The sequence below is a fragment of the Sabethes cyaneus genome, chromosome 2 (genome assembly GCF_943734655.1).
Source record: "Sabethes cyaneus chromosome 2, idSabCyanKW18_F2, whole genome shotgun sequence".
Classification (NCBI taxonomy): domain Eukaryota; kingdom Metazoa; phylum Arthropoda; class Insecta; order Diptera; family Culicidae; genus Sabethes; species Sabethes cyaneus.
In genome coordinates, this window is record NC_071354.1 from 99,584,079 (window position 1) to 99,605,761 (window position 21,683).

At 38.6% G+C, this 21,683-nt stretch overlaps 1 protein-coding gene across 1 annotated transcript; it reads right to left on the reverse strand.

Moving 5' to 3' along the window:
- Window positions 1–3,058: 3,058 nt before the first annotated feature.
- Window positions 3,059–21,493, reverse strand: LOC128735758 (dynein intermediate chain 3, ciliary-like). The gene is made up of 4 exons (XM_053830247.1): window positions 21,110–21,493; window positions 4,755–5,004; window positions 3,876–4,618; window positions 3,059–3,502 (listed from the first exon to the last, which is right to left on the reverse strand). The coding sequence occupies exons 1-4, from the start codon at window positions 21,491–21,493 to the stop codon at window positions 3,059–3,061; spliced, it is 1,821 nt and encodes a 606-aa protein (XP_053686222.1).
- Window positions 21,494–21,683: the final 190 nt, after the last annotated feature.

The window sequence follows — 21,683 nt, forward strand, 5'->3', positions numbered from 1 at the left end:
CAGCAATCGGGGCCTGCCTCAAAAGACGATCATTAAGACTGTCGCAGTGGCCTTTTAACCCAATGCCCTTCTGGCATACAAAAAAAAAACATACAACTGGATCAGCAGAATCTCTGCGATACATATAAACGTTCTCAATACCTGTGTGATGGAATGTGGGAGAGATGGATCTCCGAATATCTCGCGACGTTTAACCATCGTAGTAAATGGTTTGATAAACAACAACCGTTGCAGATAGGTGATCTAGTGTTCATAGTGGAAGGAAAAACCGCAAGAGTTGGAGACGTGGGAAGGTAACACAAGTGTTTCCAGGCTCTGACGGGGTTAGGGCTGTCGGTATTGGGCCCTTTTGGTGAAAACCGGTATTTCGGTATTAGCGTAGAAAATACCGGTAGTACCGGTAAAATACCGGTATTGGCAGATTATTCGGAATCAATAGAAATGTTGATGTTTTTCAGCAAATATCAGCAGTATTGTTGGTTTGCAAAGTAGTATTAAGGCAGAAATAATACGCTTAGCGATTTGCTTCCTTTGGTAGAACGAATTTTGTTGCCAACGCTTCTAACAATTGAAAAAACTTGCGCTTTCATCGAAGTCTGACGAACGGCTTTAAGCGCATCAGGAATTTTCCTTTCATTTCTTCAAATTTATAGTAGCGAAACCCGCTCTTAACTATTTTGACCCTCCAGCTTAATGAATGCACTGGTCTCTTACAATCTCTTCACGAATTTTTTCTCTATCCCTAAACCGGACCCCTTGCATAGCATCATTCTCTTCATCATCGTGCACAGATACCTTCTCCTCCTCTGCTTTTAATCCCACTGTTCGTAGATAGTGGCTTGGAGATGTCATCTGCTTGTTTAATCAATATATCACAAGAAAGACTTGAAAAATATTCCAAATTCTTTACTGGTAGATCCTTTGATGCCAAGAATACTCAAAAAGCGCGAAGATCTCCATATTCAAATCACGGCCCGGCATCGTCGAAACATATAAATGAAGCTGACTTTCTCGTACCTTCGCTTCATACATGAAGTCACTTGTTTCATTTGTTGAACAGAACGTTTCAAGCAAACTTCAGCTGAAATTAGTGACTGTATCAAATGACGACGGCTGGCAGTCAGGCACGATTTATCGTTGTTTTTTTTTATTATTTTTTAATGTGGTTTTAACCAATTGGTCATTCACCACGCTTATCGATGTTGAGTAGGTTAATTATAAAATGCATTAAATTGTACGAAATTTTGCTCAAATTTAATTCAATTGCATTCAAAGTTGTTGGCCTTCTAGTGAATATTTGATAGAAGAATACAAATGAAACAAATAAAACCGATCGTCATGGTGAAGTGAAAAACGTTTCATGGTGCCTGATTGAAGCTAGTTTTGAAAAGAAACGGCGTTGCTGCAGTTTCATTATTTCATTGTTGAGTGACTATTGTATTTACTATTGCAAGCGACGTTGCCGGGCTCTGATCTTGTTTCCTAAATTCATCATTTGAGAGCTTCGAATAATTTGGTGGCTTGTAAATATCAAGTTGTTCAAAAATAAATTTAAAAACGTGACGTCTGGCTTATACAATGAAATATTTGCATGAAACATACAGCAAAGTTGCTGTACTGTGCCTTAAACGAGTTCAAGAGCTATAATTATTTGACCCACAGTTTCACCCTCTTCATTGGTAGTAGTCGAAGAATATCGTCAGAAATTAACACGAAGTTGTTTTTCTACGATCTTTATCCAACTTAATTCATTTTTGACGATCTTTTATCCAACTTAATTCGTTTTTGAATAAGGAAACTAAAAAAAACTAGGATATTAGAAAATACCGGAAATACCGGTTTTTTGCCTTTCCAAAACCGGTATATCGGTATCCAAAAATTGGTCGGTATTACCGGTTTCGGCACTACCGGTACTACCGGTTATACAGCCCTAGACGGGGTAGTTAGACAAGCTGATGCCGCGATTGCGGACGGAAAGTCGCATCAACTCCGCATATTCTGATAATATGCGTGAATACCATCCGCGTCATTGGCGTATATAGAAAGTTATCCCTTCATCACTGGGTTTGCTGAATAGGGGTGCCAAGTCTGAAAATTACAAAAACCGGCCGGTCGGTCCTGCCTTAAAAATGCGGGGGGGAGGGGTCGTGGAAGTATATTATCAGAGAATGCCTGGAATGTGCAATGTGCGTTAATGACATATTATTTGGGTAGTCGTCGGAAGTCGGTTAACATTTTCCCGTGTAAATGTGACGATAGCGAACGGTAGGACATCAAAGTCGAAACCACAACGAACAGAGTGACAACTACTTGCTTCTGGTGGTAATGGACAATTTAATGTACATTACAGCCAGAAGCAAAGTATTGTCACTGCAAAATTGGTTACCTTCAATGATCCACTACTCAGGATTGCTAATAAATTTATCAAGAAATTTATCTAATCAGGTAAAAAGTACAAATCCGGCTTCATGTGGCTTTGCAACCGGAAAAACCGGTCGTGCCGGCCAAAAACCGGCCACTTGGCAACCCTATTGATAAACTTAGTCTTGCTCTATCTTATATATTTATAGCGCATTTCCAGTTCACACTCGTTGGTACATAAAGAGCGCTCTTTGTGTAGCACTCAGCGTTAACCGGGAGTATACACTGTAAATACAAAAGATAGAGAAATACGTAATTCATTTTCATTTTCATTTATTAATTTTGTAGATAATAATAGGCTCTATAAGTGTCCCAAACATAGCTTTTTCAAATCAAAGCACAAAGAACAGCCCACTCCTATTCATGTCTGATTTTTCCTGAGGCTTGTCTAATGCACTTGAGTGGAATATATTAACGTTATCATTTCTACGCATATTAGAAAATTGGAAACCATTGAAAACATGGTTCAGATTTTGACAGTTTACATTGCTCAATTGGTTTAAAATGATCTCTTGTACTTATTCCTGAGACTGTAAAAGGAATTCTTATTGTCCTAACATCAATTACATACGAAAATATGCTTACTGCAATTATGTCGTAGTTGGTTCTATTAAAAAAGCGAACAAGATCGGTTTTATTAATTATTTTCTTTTTTCGGCATTAGTTTTTTGCCTGGTTTCAATAGATTAACGCCGGCATCACGCATTCGGAGTCCCTTTAATGTTGACTTCAAGCTTTTACGCCCATGAATCTTGGTCCAGAACTGATGCTGTGCTTCAAACACCAAATCCCTTTCCTCATCTTCGATTGAGTTTTCTTTCTCCATTCGCATCTGCCGGCGTATCCGCTCTCGCTCCAGTTCCTTTTCTTTGAGTTTCATTTCTTTGATCTTTGCTTCCAGTAGACGCTGTCTTCGCATCTCACGTTCTAACATGCCTGACAATGCGGGTTTATCGTTGGCCGAGCTGAAGGTCAAGTTGTCAGAAATTTCGGTTAGATAGATGGCACCGCTTTCCGTACCATTGGCTATCAGCTTTCCGCTTTTGTGGACCCTCAGCGAAAGTAGAGGCACATCTGAAAGCTTTAAATTAAATGTTAGATAGATTGAAGATTTTGTTGAATGTGTTTCTGGTCCCGACTAATATTTGGACAGAACTTTATATGTGCCCATTTAGAATTGACATTTCCACTGATAATTCGTCGTTATGCAAAGAATAATGTTTTATCAATAGCAACACAACGCGCTAAATATTCACCCATATTCTGTATTTCGAACGAGTTGAAATATTTCGATCGACTTGGCAAATATTTCGTTCGAGTTGTTTTTTCATATGAAGATCTTTCGTTCGAGCCGTTGTTTTTTCGAACGAAATTTCAGTTTTGAAACCCGTTCGAAATACAGAATAGGGGTGATTATAAATATCACGACTACTGAAGTTCTTCAAATTACTCACCTTGATGCGAAGCACAGGTCCATCCAAGCGATGTATGACATCCCAAGCGTCCATCACTCCATCCATACGGCAAATGAAAACCAACGAGCATCGAGTAGGACTCCAAACTCCACAGGTCAGCTGAACGGCATACTCCTTTGTCCACACAATAGGACTATCGCGACAATCTTCCGTCCAGATCTTCGTTTGCCAATCCCCAACGCTAATGTAGTTTTTAATAAACAGCGGGTTTCGTTCTACCGAATAGACCGGACCAGTGTGAGCATAAGTAAGTGCCTGGATCTTATCAGCCGGGGTTTTGTACTTTCTACTACAACTGTAGATTATGCCATTCTCCGTTCCGACTGTATACTTGTTCGGCATCGTTTGCTCAAATTCCACGGCACACACTCCAAAACATCGCTTGGGGTCCACATTCTGTGCATCTTTCGGTGCGAGATTCAAATAATCGTACGGTTCATTCAGGTTACGCATGTCCCACCAAAGGATCCTTCCGTCGGTTGAGCCCGATAGAAACTCATTTGACGTTTTCGTACCGGTCCACAGAACCTTGGTCACGACATCTTTGTGACTGGCCTCGCGAAGCGTCACCTCAACGGGTTCGTTCGCAACCCGAATGTCCCATATAGCGATTTGGCCAGAAAGTAGTCCGCCGGCCAGCTGACACCCGTCCTTGAAGTTATACTCCATGCAGCGAGCTTGATACGGTGGTACAAGAGTTTGCAGCGGCACATTTGGATTTTCTAAAATTATAAATGGTTAACAATGATACCGATATTCAGGGTGCTTCAGTGATGAGAGAAAACCATAAATATTGAGCCAAGTTTTTGTCCGAAAACAAGTTGTTACTGGGGCACTCAAAACTTCTCAATAACTTACCAATATCCCAGATATAGGAGTCCGTAACGGCATTATTCAATTCGCCGATGTTACAATGAGTAGAAGCAAAATGTATTCCTTCCTCTGACCAGCTGATGTAATTGCAAGAGCGTCTTACGTCCAAGTAATCTTTATACACATGAACCGTTTTCGAGCTAAACTGTTCGATCAGTTCGTGTTGTTCTACATCTTCAAAGTAATTCTGATAGATATCGCAGGCGCTATTTTGTAGAATGGCATGCTCCATAGTCTATTGAAATAAAACAAGTAAAATGACAACATTTAGAGTTTACCGATAAAATCCGACAATACAAAATCATCGAAAAATGTGCATGTTTCAATGTAAATTGAAAAATAGTTATATAATGATCACATCTACCATGTTGAAACTATATCGTATTTTCTTGAAACTAATGGGTGTCCCACCTCAAAATGCATCACGGAAGAAACGCTGTAGAAAATTACCCATTAGGTATTTTCTCTTGGAAATTTGATTAGAAGTAATTTAGAGTGTATTGTTTACACTTGTTTTTATCGCGGTCAGTTCGCGGTCAGATTTGGACAAAATGACGTTACCCGAAAAGGAACGTCGCGAATTTATTTTGCGCAAGCACCTGGAAAATACTCAAATCTCTCATCATGGATGATGAGGCTTACGTCAAGGCGAACTTCCGGCAGCTTCCGGTGCTAGTGTACTTTACCGCCCAGCACAAGTTTTATGTTCTGGTAACTAAAGATGCAGAAACTTTCAATGTTTGCCAAGAAATACATGATTTGGCATGCGATCTGCTCGTGTGGCAAACATAATGCGCCGTTCGTGACTACCGGGACTGAAAGGAGGCACTCGTACAAATGCTGATTGAAGTAACGAGGAGCGTATCTAGCCTTGTGCCTCTGTTCCCATGTCAGGGGTTTGATCCGTAGCAGGTGGTTGACTTAAGAAATGGGTCGTCTCTATACTAACGCTAAGATGGTAGCTGTCACGAGACTCGTTAGCGTAGACAAGCTTTCCTAAACCTATCTTGCTACGAACAATCAAGGAAATTCAATTCGGAACATTCTGCATGGACATTGGACAAAGACAATGAATGGATGCTTGGTACCTGGAACTGCAATTTCGAAATCACTACAATTACTAAATTTCGTGGGTGGCAACAGATAATTGCGAATACTGTGGAAGCCACTACGATTGTTTGCTGCTTGAGTGCAAAAATGTAAACATTGATTAATTTTCGCTGACCAATCAGCATTTTTGCCGAACTATTGTCGCATTGACCGAATGCAAAGATTCTTTCAGCAAATGATAACCCCAAAAGCACAAAATCCGCTTCCCTTCAACTAAATTTCTTTTCGGTTGGTCTGCAAAAACTAATCAATGTTTACACTTTTGCACTCAATCAGCAAACAAGTGAAGTGGCTTCCAATGACAAAACCAAACTGTACCCACCAGCCACCATGATCGCTCGTGGAAAGCTGAATGTGGTGATCGGATCTCATAGCCTGTACATCGACACGAACGGCCAGCGATACATCAACTCTGCAGCTTTCTGAGGCTTGGTGATCAGAAGTACGTTCAATTCCCGCAAAGATATTCACAAAGCCACCTGGGCATTACCTGACCAACGAACATTGATCCAAATCGACAATATTCTCATCCATAGCTAACATCACTAACATACACAAAAGGGGCGATCGGTTCAACAGCTGTAGTTACCACGGCATTATTCTGATCATCAAAACGAGAGGAACGTTCTTCGGCAAAAATAGCCAATTCCTAGCCTTCGCAGATGACGTCGACATCATTACTAGATATACCTTGGGACGTCAGACTAAAAATGGAAGCTAAAAGGATTGGGTTATACTAGTAAGTAGGTTCGACAACGCTTTCAAGCTGGAAGTTGGGCCTACTTTTTCCTCCGCAAGATGCTACGATCAAGGAGCACGTCGCACAAAGATGATGATGTACAAAACGTTTATCAAACGGTAGTCCTCTGCGGATTTGTAACTGTAACTTTAGTTACGGAAGACACACCTACACTTGCCGTATTTGAACGAAAGGTGATGTGGATTATTTCAGGCGGCGTCCTAAAAGGAATCGGAGAATGGCAGAGGCGTGTGAACTATAGGTTGCAGGCACTACTAAGAGAGATTCCCATCGTGCACCTGGCGAAAGTCGGTGAGCTATGGTAGGCTGGCCACGTCACAACTATGCAGTGAAATATAAGTTGTCTTCAAGAATCCCACCGGCACCCTTGAATAGAAAGGCACCAGCCATCTAGCAAGCTCCGACCATGTGAAAATCGGCTTGCGTGTGTCGATACGCTCAACAAATTGACGAGTAGCTCAGGATCGAGTACAGTGGAGAGAGATTCTTAATAAAGCACGAGCCACTCTGGATCTATGCTGCTAGAAGTAAGAAGAAGTAAGTTGCAATTATACTTTCAAAACAGTGTCTAATCTTTGAAAAATGTGCTGCATTATTGCGCATTAGATATTATTTTGATAGTTAATTGTGTACAATTCTATTTTCACAGCTATTGAATCAAACGTCCTGCCAAGAAATACCAACAAACATTTTTGTGGAATAGTAGTTTATTCAAGCATTGTATAGCCAATTACCGGGTAATAAGAGCTTGATAAGCTGTTATTCAGCAAAAAAATGTTTATTGGGTAAGTACACTAAAGTTGCTTTTTAAGCCTCAGAGTGCCAACTAGCTGGAAAATTCTGGAAAACCTGGAATTATCAGGAAATTTGTAATTACCTGAAATCAGGAAGTTTTGAACAAAAGCAGGGATTTTTCAAACAACCGCAATTCATCGAGTAGTCAAGCACAGTTCGAAATCGATAAAGAAGTACGACGCACAAGCAATGGATTGGATTATCCGTGATTTGTAAAGATATGGCAAATTTAAATTTACAACCATTCGCGTTTCGTTCGGCGTTAGTCAAGTCGAATGACATTAGAGTTATGGTTTTTGACTTTATTCGCAGAACATCGAAGTAAATGCGAGTGGCAGCTCAGCAAAATTTGGCTTTTCGCAAAATTTCGCAGAACAGGGAGCCCAAAACCTCATCAAAGACGTCTCTGCGAAATAACGTTTTATAGAATAATTATAAATCGAGTGTCTTAGTAGAATTCACGAATAATCTAGAAAATGTAGGAGAAATTTCACTGTCTCACGGCACGGCAGGCCTTAAACTGGCTGATGAAGGTTACAAGTTGTAACCGAAATACGGGTGTAGCAAACCTCCCTTCCACGTTACGAATTTCAGGATCTGGTTTGGACCCGGAGGAGTAAAATCCGATCAATCCAAGTAAAATAAAATAAGGCGCGTTGGTCAGAAAATAGAAGGGCCAACGGTGGTATTAAGTAATGAAAATATTTCTTAGAATGCGCGGCCCAGTTAACCAAGGGCGCGCGACGAAATTATAATTAAACACAAGCTCGATTAAACAGCTTTTTCCGCATGATTTGTGGCTTGGAGAACATAATCAAACACATGAACATTCTCTCGTAAAAAAGCACTCAGTCGCAATTGGCGCTAAAGCGTTCCGCGCTGCGAAAAGATAAGAGTTCGAGCGACACTTTCCGCCAAATCAATTTTAGACCCTCCGCTTGAGCATGAGCTTGCGAGTAGACTTGCGCGGGAAAAAGAATGAATAAGGAACTCACGCGCAGAGTGTAATTTTCCGATCAGCAGCATAAAAGAAAGCGTTTGGGAAACCCGCCTAGGGAAATAGAATAAGTGGGGAACTTTTTCTATTTCGGTAGGTTGGGTGACTGGGGAAAATATACGAGAGTTGTTCTTGACAAGTCTAGTAGAATTGTTGACACACGAAAAAAAATGCAAAACTTTTCCATTAAACTTTATTTTAGAGTTTAAGTTTAGCTAACATCGGTGTCTGGAAAACGAATATGTATGACATTTGCTAATGGTGAAAAGCGTGGTAAAACCACTTGATCGTAAAAGTTTAAGTCATTTCCAAATGTCGAAAAACATTTTAAAGTCTCTTGCTTTGAAAGCAAGAAACGCACATTCAATGGTTATTGAAGACAACGAAACTCGTAACGACAAGAATGCGGAGGAACGGCAGCTACACTAAAAAAAATCGACACGTCGCATCCACGTGAACAATCATGTCAACTTCTGTACAGCAACTTACGTGAGCTTCATGTACTAGTCAATGAGAAAGTTGATGAAATTTACCAGCATCGCACGTAAACTGGTTAGTATGAGTGCGAGTTACCAATAATTCACGTGAAAATTACATGAAAAGTGTGATGGATGAGAATTACGTATGTTTTCACGTAAATTCGACGTGATGATTTTTTTGAGTGTACTACTCCTCTAGTAGAACAAACGGGATGTAAAACTGAAAGCACAAATGGAAGTGAGTAAGTTGGACGAGAAAATTTCGGATAATTTTTCTCACATCCTCGTTGATTGAAAAATAGTTCAAATATGAATTAGTGAAACACATTTCCAGTTAAAATTATATCGCAATATGAAACCTGGAACTTTATTAAACACACCTGGAAAAACCTGAAAGAATTAGGGAACTTTATTTTTCGTATCGAGTTGCAAAGCGGTTTATTTTTACGCGACTATTTCTATGCAAATTTCCGAGTTGACGCGGTTTTTTCGCAATTTTTAGAATTTAGGCGGTTGTATTCTATGCGTAGGGCCCTATTATGTAAGTCATGTTGAGCAACTCGACTCGACTCAGTCACTGTCGAGTGTCGAACGCGGGGAGAACGGGCAGCGAAGCGGCTCAATGCGCGACCAAAACAAAGCATGCCCAGATGTTATTTGTTGACAGTTGAGTCAAGTTGAGAGGTCGATTCAGTCGAGTTGCTCGACAAAATCGTGTTGCATGTGATTTATGTAATACCAAAAGTAGACCAGTCAAGCAAAGTGACACTCGATGATAAAACGGCCCGTAGTATTGGATTTTACTAGGCTTTTATGTGCAATTTACGCGGTTTCTCGGTAAAATTCCGAAGTTTATTCGTTTTTCTCCGTGAGTTTCTACATTTATGCGGTTTTACAAACGCGCTTTTAGTTAACGTAAAGCATATCTTTCGCATTTTGTTTGAATACCCAGAGAACAACTTTTGCTTTTTAAATATTTTACTGACAGCTTTTATTCAACAATGTGACGGATTTCACGCCAAATCATCTATAGGGTTGGCAGTACCGTCTTAGATTTCAATGAAACTCGAAAATAAAGAGAAACAAAGGGCTTCATTTTTTTATCTTTTTTATTATAAAAAATATAACTCGAAAATTACAGGACCTACAAAAAATGACCTATAAGTGACTTTTAGAAAATCTTCTGAATTTTCATAAAAAAAATACTTAAAAAATAAAAATTAATTTCTGCACTGAAAAAAAAGCATTTTAAAAACTAAAAATCGATTAGATAGATTATATGGCCTACAATTCTTCCATACATCGCAAAATGGGCATATTTAAGGGATTTTTTTTCTGACAACAACTTTCTTAAGTCCTTTCCGGAAAAAAGGTATTCAAGTATTTTCGAAAATTATAGCACCTACAAAAAATATGATCTATGAGTGACTTTTACAAAATTTTCTGAATTTTCTTAAAAAATACTGAAAAAAATAAAAATCATTTCTACAGTGAGAAAAAGCATTTTAAAAACTAAAATTCGAGTTTTCAAAGAAGCCCATCTCAGAAATCGATGAAATTTTTTTTCAAGGTATATATTTATATGGCCTACAAGTCTCTTATATCTTGCGAAATGGGCATATTTAACCCTCTAGTTCCCAACCCTGCCAATTGGCGGGCTTCAGGTAAATCGTTATAAATCTACTATGCTTATTCGTTTTATGTTGATATCAACCCATACCTTCTCATTATAGTCTAATCTAACTATTCGGGTGGTTTGTTTGTTTTATTACGTTAATTTGAAACAGATATTTCGTGCGAAACTTGAAAAATGCCAGAAAACTGAGAAAAAAATTATTTTGCTCTGCAGAGTGAAATTCAAATTGTTGTAAATTGCTTATTTCTTGAATAAATGAACAAAAAAATTATTGGTGAGTAGCTGATAACTTGTACTTCATGGTAAAAAAGGAAATTTTCGATAAAAAGTTTAGGAACTGGTCGATTTTTATCAAGGAACTGCCAATTGGCGGGGTTGGGCATTAACGTCAACTTTTTTTTGGTAATTTGACAACGTGTTGTTTCCGTTGTATTTATTGATTTTTTCGAGTTTAAGCTAAAAACTGTTGTTGTAGGCCTTGTTAGCTTCTTTTATATGCCTTGAAAAATACACAAACATGCAGTGGCATTAATATGGAAGAGGAATTTACATGACTTATCACCTATAATTCGGGGCGCCTTTTTGACGAGCTGCAATATAGCGCTTTACAGCTATACAACAAAACATTTTTGCATTTTATGGTATTTGAAAACCATAACCCTATCACCAAGAAACAGATTCAATGAAACCCGGCGAATTTTGCTGCTTAACGACAAAATCTTGATAAGCAAGACAATTATTCAAAATGGGATCTATCATAGACCATTTTAACCGCAAATTTTAATCTATTCCGCTTAATCAGTTTGTGTTAATGAACAAATTGAGTGAATTACCAGTCGATAAAATATTGTAGTGAACAAATGTGTACAACAAAAATGAAAACCCCTATTTATCATACAAATCACATAAATGAGAATTTAAGTTTCATGTTCTATCAGACTCTAATGGTTTTCAATTGTTACTAATGGTTCAATGGTTGTTGTTTCAAAGCATATTATGGTGTAGCCAATCCTGACTTGGGAGCAGTTACTAATGTTGTTGTTCGCCTTCCTAAAATGTTACCGGATTTTAAAAATCATATTTTTCGATAATTATACGACACTAGCTGACCCGACAAACTTCGTATTGCCACAAATTAACCTGTGTTGTACATAAATCATGAATCTCGGATGATCTTTGTCACTATCTCGAGTTTTGCAAGCCCCCCAGTGGGCGGCGCTTCCGACGGCGGGTCACCGGCAACACTCGCGACCGGCTCGTCCTGAATGATCTAGTGTTACTATAGATAGTTTTTGTGGTCTTGTTATTGATTAATGTTTTATGGAAGAGTCTCGAATTTCTCGAGTTGGATTAGTTTTTGAGTTTCGCAAAAATTTCTGTTTTATTTGTATTAGAGTCCATATCCCCCTACCACAGGGGTGAGAGGTCTCTAACTATCATAAAATAAATTCAAGACTCAAAAATCTCCTACATGCTAAATTTGGTTCCATTTGCTTGATAGTACTCAAATTATAAGGAAATTTGTATTTCATTTGTATGGGAGCCCACCCTCTTAAAAGGGAAAGGGGTCGTAATACACCACAGAAAAAAAATTCTGCCATCTAAAACTCTCACATGCCAAATTTGGTTCCATTTGCTTGATTAGTTCTAAAGTTATGAGCAAATTTGTATTTCGTTTGAATGGGAGCCCCCCCCCCTCCTAAAAAGGTAAGAAGTCCTAATTCATAATGGGAAAAATGGTCCAAAAACACCCACATGCCAAATATGGTTCCATTTGCTTGATTAGTTCTCGAATTATGAGGAAATTTGTATTTCATTTGTGTAGAAGCCCCCCCTCTTGAAGTGTGGAAGGATCCTAATTCACCGTAGAAAATATTTTTGCCTCCAAAAACCTCCACATGCCGAATTTGGTTCTATTTGCTTGATTAGTTCTCGAGTTATGGGGAAATTTGTATTTCATTTGTATTGGAGCCCCCCCTCCTAATGTGGGAAGAGGTCCTAATTCATCACAGAAAAAATTCTTGCCTCCAAAAACACCTACACGCCAAATTTGGTTCCATTTGCTGGATTAGTTCTCGAGTTATGAGGAAATTTGTATTTCGTTTGTATAGGACCCCCCCTCCTAAAGTGGGGAGGTGTCCCAATTCATCATTGAAAAAAAAATTGTCTCCAAAAACACACATATGCCAAATTTGGTTCAATTCGCTTGATTAGTTCTCGAGTTATGAGGAAATTTGTATTTCATTTGTACAGGAGCCCCTCCTCTTAAAGTGCGGAGGGGTCCTAATTCACCATAGAAAATTTTCTTGCTCTCGAAAACCTTCACATGCCAAATTTGGTTGCATTTGCTTGATTAGTTCTCGAGTTATGAGGAAATTTGTATGGAAGCCCCCTCTCTTAAAGGGGAGAGGAGTTATAATTCCTCTTATAAAGAGGAGAGGGGTCTCAATTCACCATAGAATAAATTCTTGTCACCAAAAAAAACACCCACATGCCAAATGTTGTTCTATTTGCTTGATTAGTTCTCGAGTTAGGAGGAAATTTGAATTTCATTTGTACAGGAGCCCCCCCTCTTAGAGTGGGGAGGGGTCCTAATTCACCGTAGAAAATTTTCCTGCCCTCGAAAACCTTCACATGCCAAATTTGGTTCCATTTGCTTGATTAGTTCTCGAGTTATGAGGAAATTTGTATGGAAGCCCCCCGTCTTAAAGGGGAGAGGAGTTACAATTCCCCTTATAAAGAGGGAGGGGTCTCAATTTACCATAGAATAAATTCTTGTCACCGAAAACACCCACATGCCAAATTTGGTTCTATTTGCTTGATTAGTTCTCGAGTTATGAGGAAATTGGTATTTCATTTGTACAGGAGCCCCCCCTCTTAAAGTGAGGAGGGGTCCTAATTCAACATAGAAAATTTTCTTGCCCTCGAAAACTTTCACATGCCAAATTTGGTTCCATTTGCTTGATTAGTTCTCGAGTTATGAGGAAATTTGTATGGAAACGCCCCCTCTTAAAGGGGAGAGGAGTTATAATTCCCCTTATAAAGAGGGGAGGGGTCTCAAATTACCCTAGAATAAATTCTTGTCACCGAAAACACCCACATGCCAAATTTGGTTCTATTTGCTTGATTAGTTCTCGAGTTATGCAGAAATTTGTGTTTCATTTGTATGGGAGCCCCCCCTCTTAGTGGGGGGAGGGGTCTCTAACCATCACTAAAACCTTTCCTGGCCCCAAAAACCTCTACATGCAAATTTTCACGCCGATTGGTTCAGTAGTTTTTGATTCTATAAGGAACACAGGACAGACAGACAGACAGACAGAAATCCTTCTTCATAGGTATAGACTAGCTGACCCGACAAACTTCGTATTGCCACAAATTAACCTGTGTTGTACATAAATCATAAATCTCGGATGATCTTTGTCACAATCTCGAGTTTTGCAAGCCCCCCAGTGGGCGGCGCTTCCGACGGCGGGTCACCGGCAACACTCGCGACCGTCTCGTTCTGAATGATCTAGTGTTACTGTATATAGTTTTTGTGGTCTTGTATTGACTGATGTTTTATGGAAGAGTCTCGAATTTCTCGAGTTCGATTAGTTTTTGAGTTTCGCAAAAAATTCTGTTTTATTTGTATGAGAGTCCATATCCCCCTACCACAGGGGTGAGAGGTCTCTAACTATCGTAAAATAAATTCAAGACTCCAAAATCTCCCACATGCCAAATTTGGTTCCATTTGATTGATTAGTTCTCGAGATAAGAGGAAATTTGCATTTCATTTGTATGGAAGCCCACCCTCTTAAAGGGGAGATGGGCCATAACTCGCTTACTAAAGCAGAGAGGGGTCTCAATTCACCATAGAAAAAAATCTTGCGTCCAAAACCACTTACATGTCAAATTTGGTTCCATTTGCTTGATTAGTTCTCGAGTTATGAGGAAATTTGTTTTTCATTTGTATAGGAGCCCCCCCCCTCTTAAAGTGGGGAAATCCATAGAAAATATACCATAGAAAATATTCTTGCCTACAAAAACACCCACATGATAAATTTGGTTCCATTTGCTTGATTAGTTCTGGAGTTATGAGGAAATTTGTATTTCGTTTGTATGAGAGCCCCCCTCTTAAAAAGGTAAGGGGTCCTAATTCATCATAGAAAAAATGGTTGCCTCCAAAAACACCCACATGCCAAATATGGTTCCATTTGCTTGATTAGTTCTCGAATTATGAGGAAATTTGTATTTCATTTGTGTAGAAGCACCCCCTCTTAAAGTTGGGAGGGGTCCTAATTCACCATAGAAAATATTTTTGCCTCCAAAAACCTCAACATGCCAAATTTGGTTCTATTTGCTTGATTAGTTCTCGAGTTATGAGGAAATTTGAATTTCATTTGTATAGGAGCCCCCCCTCCCAAAGTGGGTAGGGGTCCCAATTCATCATAGAAAAAATTTTTGTCTCCAAAAACACCCACGTGCCAAATTTGGTTCCATTTGCTTGATTATTTCTCGAGTTATGAGGAAATTTGTATTTCGTTTGTATAGGAGCACCCCCTTTTAAAGCTGGGAGAGGTCCTAATTCACCATATAAAATATTCTTGCCCTCGAAAACTTTCACATGCCAAATTTGGTTCCATTTGCTTGATTAGTTCTCGAGTTATGAGGAAATTTGAATTTCATTTGTATAGGAGCCCCCCCTCCTAAAGTGAGGAGGGGCCCCAGTTCATCATAGAAAAAAATTTTGTCTGCAAAAACACCCACGTGTCAAATTTGGTTCCATTTGCTTGATTAGTTCTCGAGTTATGAGGAAATTTGTATTTCGTTTGTATAGGAGCCCCCTCTTTTAAAGTGGGGAGGGGTTCTAATTCACCATAGAATATATTTATGCCCTAGAAAACTTTCACATGCCAAATTTGGTTCCATTTGCTTGATTAATTCTCGAGTTATGAGGAAATTTGAATTTCATTTGTATAGGAGCCCCCCTTCCTAAAGTGGGGTGGGGTCCCAATTCATCATAGAAAAAAATTTTGTCTCCAAAAACACCCACGTGCCAAATTTTGTTCCATTTGCTTAATTAGTTCTCGAGTTATGAGGAAATTTGTATTTCGTTTGTATAGGAGCCACCCCCCCCCCCTCTTAAAGTTGGGAGGGGTCCTAATTCACTATAGAAAATATTCTTGGCCTCGAAAACTTTCACATGCCAAATTTTGCTCCATTTGCTTGATTAGTTCTTTAGTTATGAGGAAATTTGTATTTCATGTGTATAGGATCCCCCCCTCCTAAAACGGGTAGCGGTCCAAATTCATCATAGAAAATATTTTTGTCTCCAAAAACACCCACATGCCAAATTTGGTTCCATTTGCTTAATTACTTCTCGAGTTATGAGGAAAATTGTGTTTCTTTGGTACAAGAGCCCCCCTCTTAAAGTGGGGAGGGGTCCTAATTTACTATAGAAAATATTCTTGCCCTCGAAAACCTTCACATGCCAAATTTGGTTCCATTTGCGTGATTAGTTCTCGAGTTATGAGGAAATTTGTATGGAAGCCCCCCCTTTTAAAGAGGAGAGGAGTTATAATTCCCCTTATAAAGAGGGGAGGGGTCTCAATTTACCATAGAATAAATTATTGTCACCGAAAACACCCACATGCCAAATTTTGTTCTATTTGCTTGATTAGTTGTCGAGTTATGCAGAAATTTGTGTTTCATTTGTATGGGAGCCCCCCCTCTTAATGGGGGGAGGGGTTTCTAACCATCACTAAAACCTTTCCTGGCCCCAAAAAACCTCTACATGCATATTTTCATGCCGGTTGGTTCAGTAGTTTTCGATTCTATAAGGAACATACGGACAGACAGACAGACAGACAGACAGACAGAAATCCTTATTTATAGGTATAGATTACTGAACTATCGGAGTAATAGAATCCCCAAAAGTCAGCTGCTTACTGATAAGGACATCAGTAGGCAAGATCGTGGTCATTCTGCTGAATTCATTATTGTGCTTCCCGAGAAAATATTTCGTTTTCCAGTTTAATATAGTTGTGCGCAAAGTAAATCATATATTATTGACAGTGTAAGCACGTGTAAGTTTTTTATGTTTATGCTCTTATTCTTTGCTTAGATAACATTTGTTTTGTCTTATTACGTACAGACTAACAAACAACACAGTTACAATGTCTTACGTTAACCGAAAATGATAAAATTTAAATGCTGGTTGCGTTTGTGAAAAATTTGGCCATGTTTGAACGGGCAAACACGAAGCAAGCTACCCTAGCATTCAGCTGATGAGCGAGAGAGAAATATTGTTGTTTTTCTCATCACTCTTGCGTTGACAGTTTCTTACGAGATTTCGTAAGAGTGTAAAAGAGATACTTTGACTGCGAGCAACCAGAACAGAGCTGCGCGCAACTGTTAGGCGCACAACTAAACCGACGAAAGAAAAATTTTAGATAATAATCGCAATACCAAATTTGAAAATACAACTGTTTCTGTGTCTGTTTGGAACGATTCGCTTCCCACGGACAGTGACTATAGACAACGGTGAACTGGAATTGGTTGATGAGTTCATATATTTGGGATCTCTGGTCACCGCCGACAATATTACGGGTAAGGAGATTCAATGATGCATTCAAGCTGGAAGTCAAGTCTAGTTTCCCTTCGCAAGACGCTTCGATTAAGGAGCATACATCGCCGCATAAAGCTGACGAAGTACAAAACGCTATACGGACTGGTAGTCCTCTACAAACAGGACACAGTAACTTTGCTTACGAAAGAAATTCGTGCACGTATTTGAACGAAAGGTGTAGCGGACTATTTTGGGCAGAGTATAAACTCATATGAACCACCCATATGAGACTACGGCAGGCCGACCACATCGCAACGATTCCAGACGACTGTGCAGTGAAATCCGTTCTATTCAAGAACCCCACCGACACCAGGAACAGAGGAGCTCACCGTGCTAGATGGTTCGACCAGGCTGAGGCCAACTTCCGTGTGTCGAGACACTCAACGAATTGGAGACGAGTAGCTCAGGACCGAGTACAATGGAGAGGATTTTTGATACGGCAAGAACCACCCCGGCTCTATGCTGCTAGAAAAAAATAGTAATAGTTCAATATAGGTCCATGTGCGACTGTCCCTCGGTTCGTCCAGTCCATCAAAAAATATATCGGCGTACCACCAATGATTCGGGTATACGATAAGTATATGGAAGCCGTGGATATGGCAAACGGTCTCGTTGGTCAGTATCTACTTCGAATGAAAACTAAAAAGCACTGAAATCGCTTAGTATACCATTTATTGGATCTAGCCACGATAAAGCTGCCATAACCGAACGTAAATATTTTCCACCGTGTGATATCAGATTTGATGGAGTACAACATTTCCCAGAACATGCTGAAAAAAAACTATAGATGCCTGTTTCTACGATTTCCATCATTCAAGATAAGTATTCTTCAACTGTACGGTGTTGTCCTATTTTTTAATTTTAAAAAAATATCTTATGTATACAAAAATTTCAGTTGAAGCTCATTATAACTAGTTCCATAAATACTAGCACTGTTATAGATGTTCTGAAATTGAGGTCCCGAATTAAATCGAAAAATTAGATTTCGCAACTTTTTTGCGCCCAGGTGCCCAACCCCGCCAATTGGCGGGTTACGAATTTTTATAAATAATTAAACTATTCCTGAACTTAGTAATAAGAGAATATAGGGGTTAATCTCGGCGTAGTGGTTAGCATTAACGCCTCTCACGCCGAGGACCCGGGTTCAAATTCCAACCCCAAAAAAAAAAAAAAAAAATTAGAGAATATTTTTTTCATTATTCTGGTCACGAAATGAGCATTTTAGAATTTTTTCAAGTAAATCAAAAATTTTGCACTAGAGGAAAACAGTTTTTTTAACAAAAACTTATACCTATTTATACTTTTTTCCCCGGGAAGAACTTGAAAAAGTTTTTGTTAGAAAAACTTTTTTCCCTTAAATATGCCAATTTTGCGATGTATGGAAGAATTGTAGGTCATATCTATCTTCAAAGAAATTTCAACAATTTCTGAGATGGCCTTTTTTGGAAAATCGATTTTTAGCTTTTAAAATGCTTTTTTCTCAGTGTAGAAATTGTTTTTTATTTTTTTCAATATTTTCTATGGAAATTCAGAAGATTTTCTAAAAGTCACCCATAGATAATTTTTTTGTAGGTCTTATAGTTTTCGAGCTATATTTTTTATAATAAAAAAGAGAAAAACTACAAGGTATACAGCCTTAAGGGTTGTACGAAAGAGTGACGTAGGACTATATCAGATCATAAGATCAAAGACTGCATTTCTGGCATATGTATTTTTATAAGAATCATTGTTTAAGTGAATGTTGAGTAGAACGAAATATTCAGATTCAATTTTTCATTGAATCCAATGGTGGCTTTGAAAATACACGGACGGGGGTTCATGAGTACTACGCCTGCAACCATTGAGACGTAGTTTTCTTTTAAATATCATTTCTTTTAAAAATGTACTAAATATGATTTTTGCAAGCTTGACATATTTCAATAATCTTACTTAAACTCGCTTGTGTCCTTTAAAAGGGCTATTGGTTACAAATAGAAATAATATTAAAGCCAAAGCACGTTCATCGCGAATATGACGTACCATTCGAATGCCCTTTTCTTTTGACATGAATGGCAACAGGCACGTAAGTTAGCGGCGTCGATTCATTGTCACTTACTTCGAGAAGGTTTTACTAATTTACTTTCACAGCTTACCGCTTATTTCACAGCAGAAAATATGGCACATACGCAAAAATTTCTGTTTTATTTGTCTAAGGACTCTTACCACAGGGGTGAGGGCGGAAACAAATTCATGCCTAAAAATAAAAAATAAGAAAACTTATTCAATTTAATTCTACTATGTGTATTTTATTCACGACAGATACGTATTTCGCCTACGACTTGCAGGCTTTCACAGTGTCTGTTTTCGAACTTCGTTCTCGAATTATAAGGAAATTCGTATTTCATTTGAATGCAGTACACCATAAAAAATTCCTTTCTTCTAAAACCCCCACATGCCAAATTTGGCTCCATTTGCTTGATTAGTTCTCAAGTTTTGAGGAAATTTGTGTTTCATTTGTATACGAGCCCCCCTCTTACACCCTCCATAAAATTGCTCTCTTACCCTTTCCGTAGAATTACTGGTCATTGTATCTATCCAACGACATATAAATTGTTCAGTTTCGTTCAGTAGTTTGGTAGTTATTACCATTTGAAATCTTTCATTCGAACGTTACACTTCTATTTTCGTTTTCACAAAGTGCTACCCAGTCCCAGTATAGTAAACAAAGACATAGTCCTACGTCAAAAAAAAGAGCCCTTTCCAAAAGTTAGTGGAAAAACTAAGTATGCGAAGTTGTTTATTTACATGAACTCTTTACACACACAAAGTTTCATTAAATTCTTCATGAGAGGATCATGCCAACCTCTGGTCGAGTTGGCGTGAAATCCGTCATGTTGTATATTGTTTTCGTCATTTCATGAAATTCTTGTACCGTTTGGTCCAAATCATTTCGAAAATTCTTTTAAGTCTCTTTTTCAGTCGAGTTTGCATAAAATATGTACGAAGTTTTGGTTTCATTTTATGTCCCATTAGCCATTAGTAAAACTACTGTTACAACCACAGTTTTTTCAATGAGGAAAAATCTGATGTTCCCTTTCCTTTCTAATATTCGATGCAGATGTTCTAACTACACTCAAGTCTTTTTTTACACGGTTTGTTTTTTTCGATTACTCAAGAACGGTGCAACTTAGGGACCATTTACAAAATACGTGACGAATGTCGGGCCACTCCCAAATGTATTGATAAATAAATGAATGGTCCTTAAGTTGCCCCGTTCTTATTATTCGAAAAAACAAACCGTGTAAAAAAGTACTTGAGTGTACATCTGTTATAAGGAAAATACACAAATGTTCGAATTGATATTATTTAACCTTTCAATAGCTATCAGTAAATTCAACCTCTAAATAAAATCCGTCGTCTGTTTTTCATGGATCGTAGTAATGAACTCGAAAATATCTGCATAAAGTATTTATAGTATTGGCTATTTCGACTTTTTGAATCATGCAATGTTGACTGGTATGAAATGTGTCAAAATTCATGCACCTCTTTAGTGCGCGCTTGAACATTCTACACCCCATTATAACAGACAAAAATGCAACATGCAAATATTGGCTCTGCCAACTTCATTCTGCGCTTCCACATTTAAATTTTATTTACGGTACGTTACCCAATAGTGAACCACTCACGTTGTTGATGTTCTTTTAACCCATCACAAGAATCTATTATGTTCATATGAACGAGTAATTACTGGTGATTCTTTTCGTACTATAATTAGAGTAATAGCAATAAAAGTTTTGATTATCGTACCAAGAAAATAATTGCCAACGTTGTCGACGAGGGTTTCCAATAAAAAAAAATGTCCACTAGAGGTAAAGGTACCCTAGGTGAGTAGTTGAATAAAATGCCTAACTGTCTGTCAGGCTGTCAAGGCTATCTCCAAAAATGCAGAATTTAGAGAATCAATATTCTATGCTAACCTTGGACAATCCTTTCATTTGGCATAGATACGCTTCACTTTTTTCCTGCTTCCTTCGATACCGTGCAGTGATCTCTTCGTCGTGTGTATCAATATCCTTTGGCCATCCACCTTCATAATGCGTGATACCAGTTTGTACTAGGCTATTATGGAAAGTCCATACCGGAGTATTTAGTATCCAAGGTGTACTCTGGATACCCCTTTCAACCGGATTGATGAATTCAAAATGTTTTGCCACATTTTTATTCGTTGGAATCGAAGCATGAACTTCATTTTCTTCCTGGAACTCAACCGGCTTTCGCAACGATTTGGTATCTGTCATTACCATATATCGTGTCCAGTTCTGCTGCATTTGGCTGCAGCTAATGTTTCCGTCGATCTTCATTTTGACCAAAAATTATTTGTACACTTGCTTATGTTGTGTTGAAAAAACCTTCACAGACGGCTGGCTGGCGAGACGTCTAGCAGACGATCTAATGCACTTTTTTACAACTTTATCACAACTTAATTGATTTTATGCACGCAAGCTGCCGGCGGATGAGACAACATGCCAGACGTAGCACGTGTAGTAACTT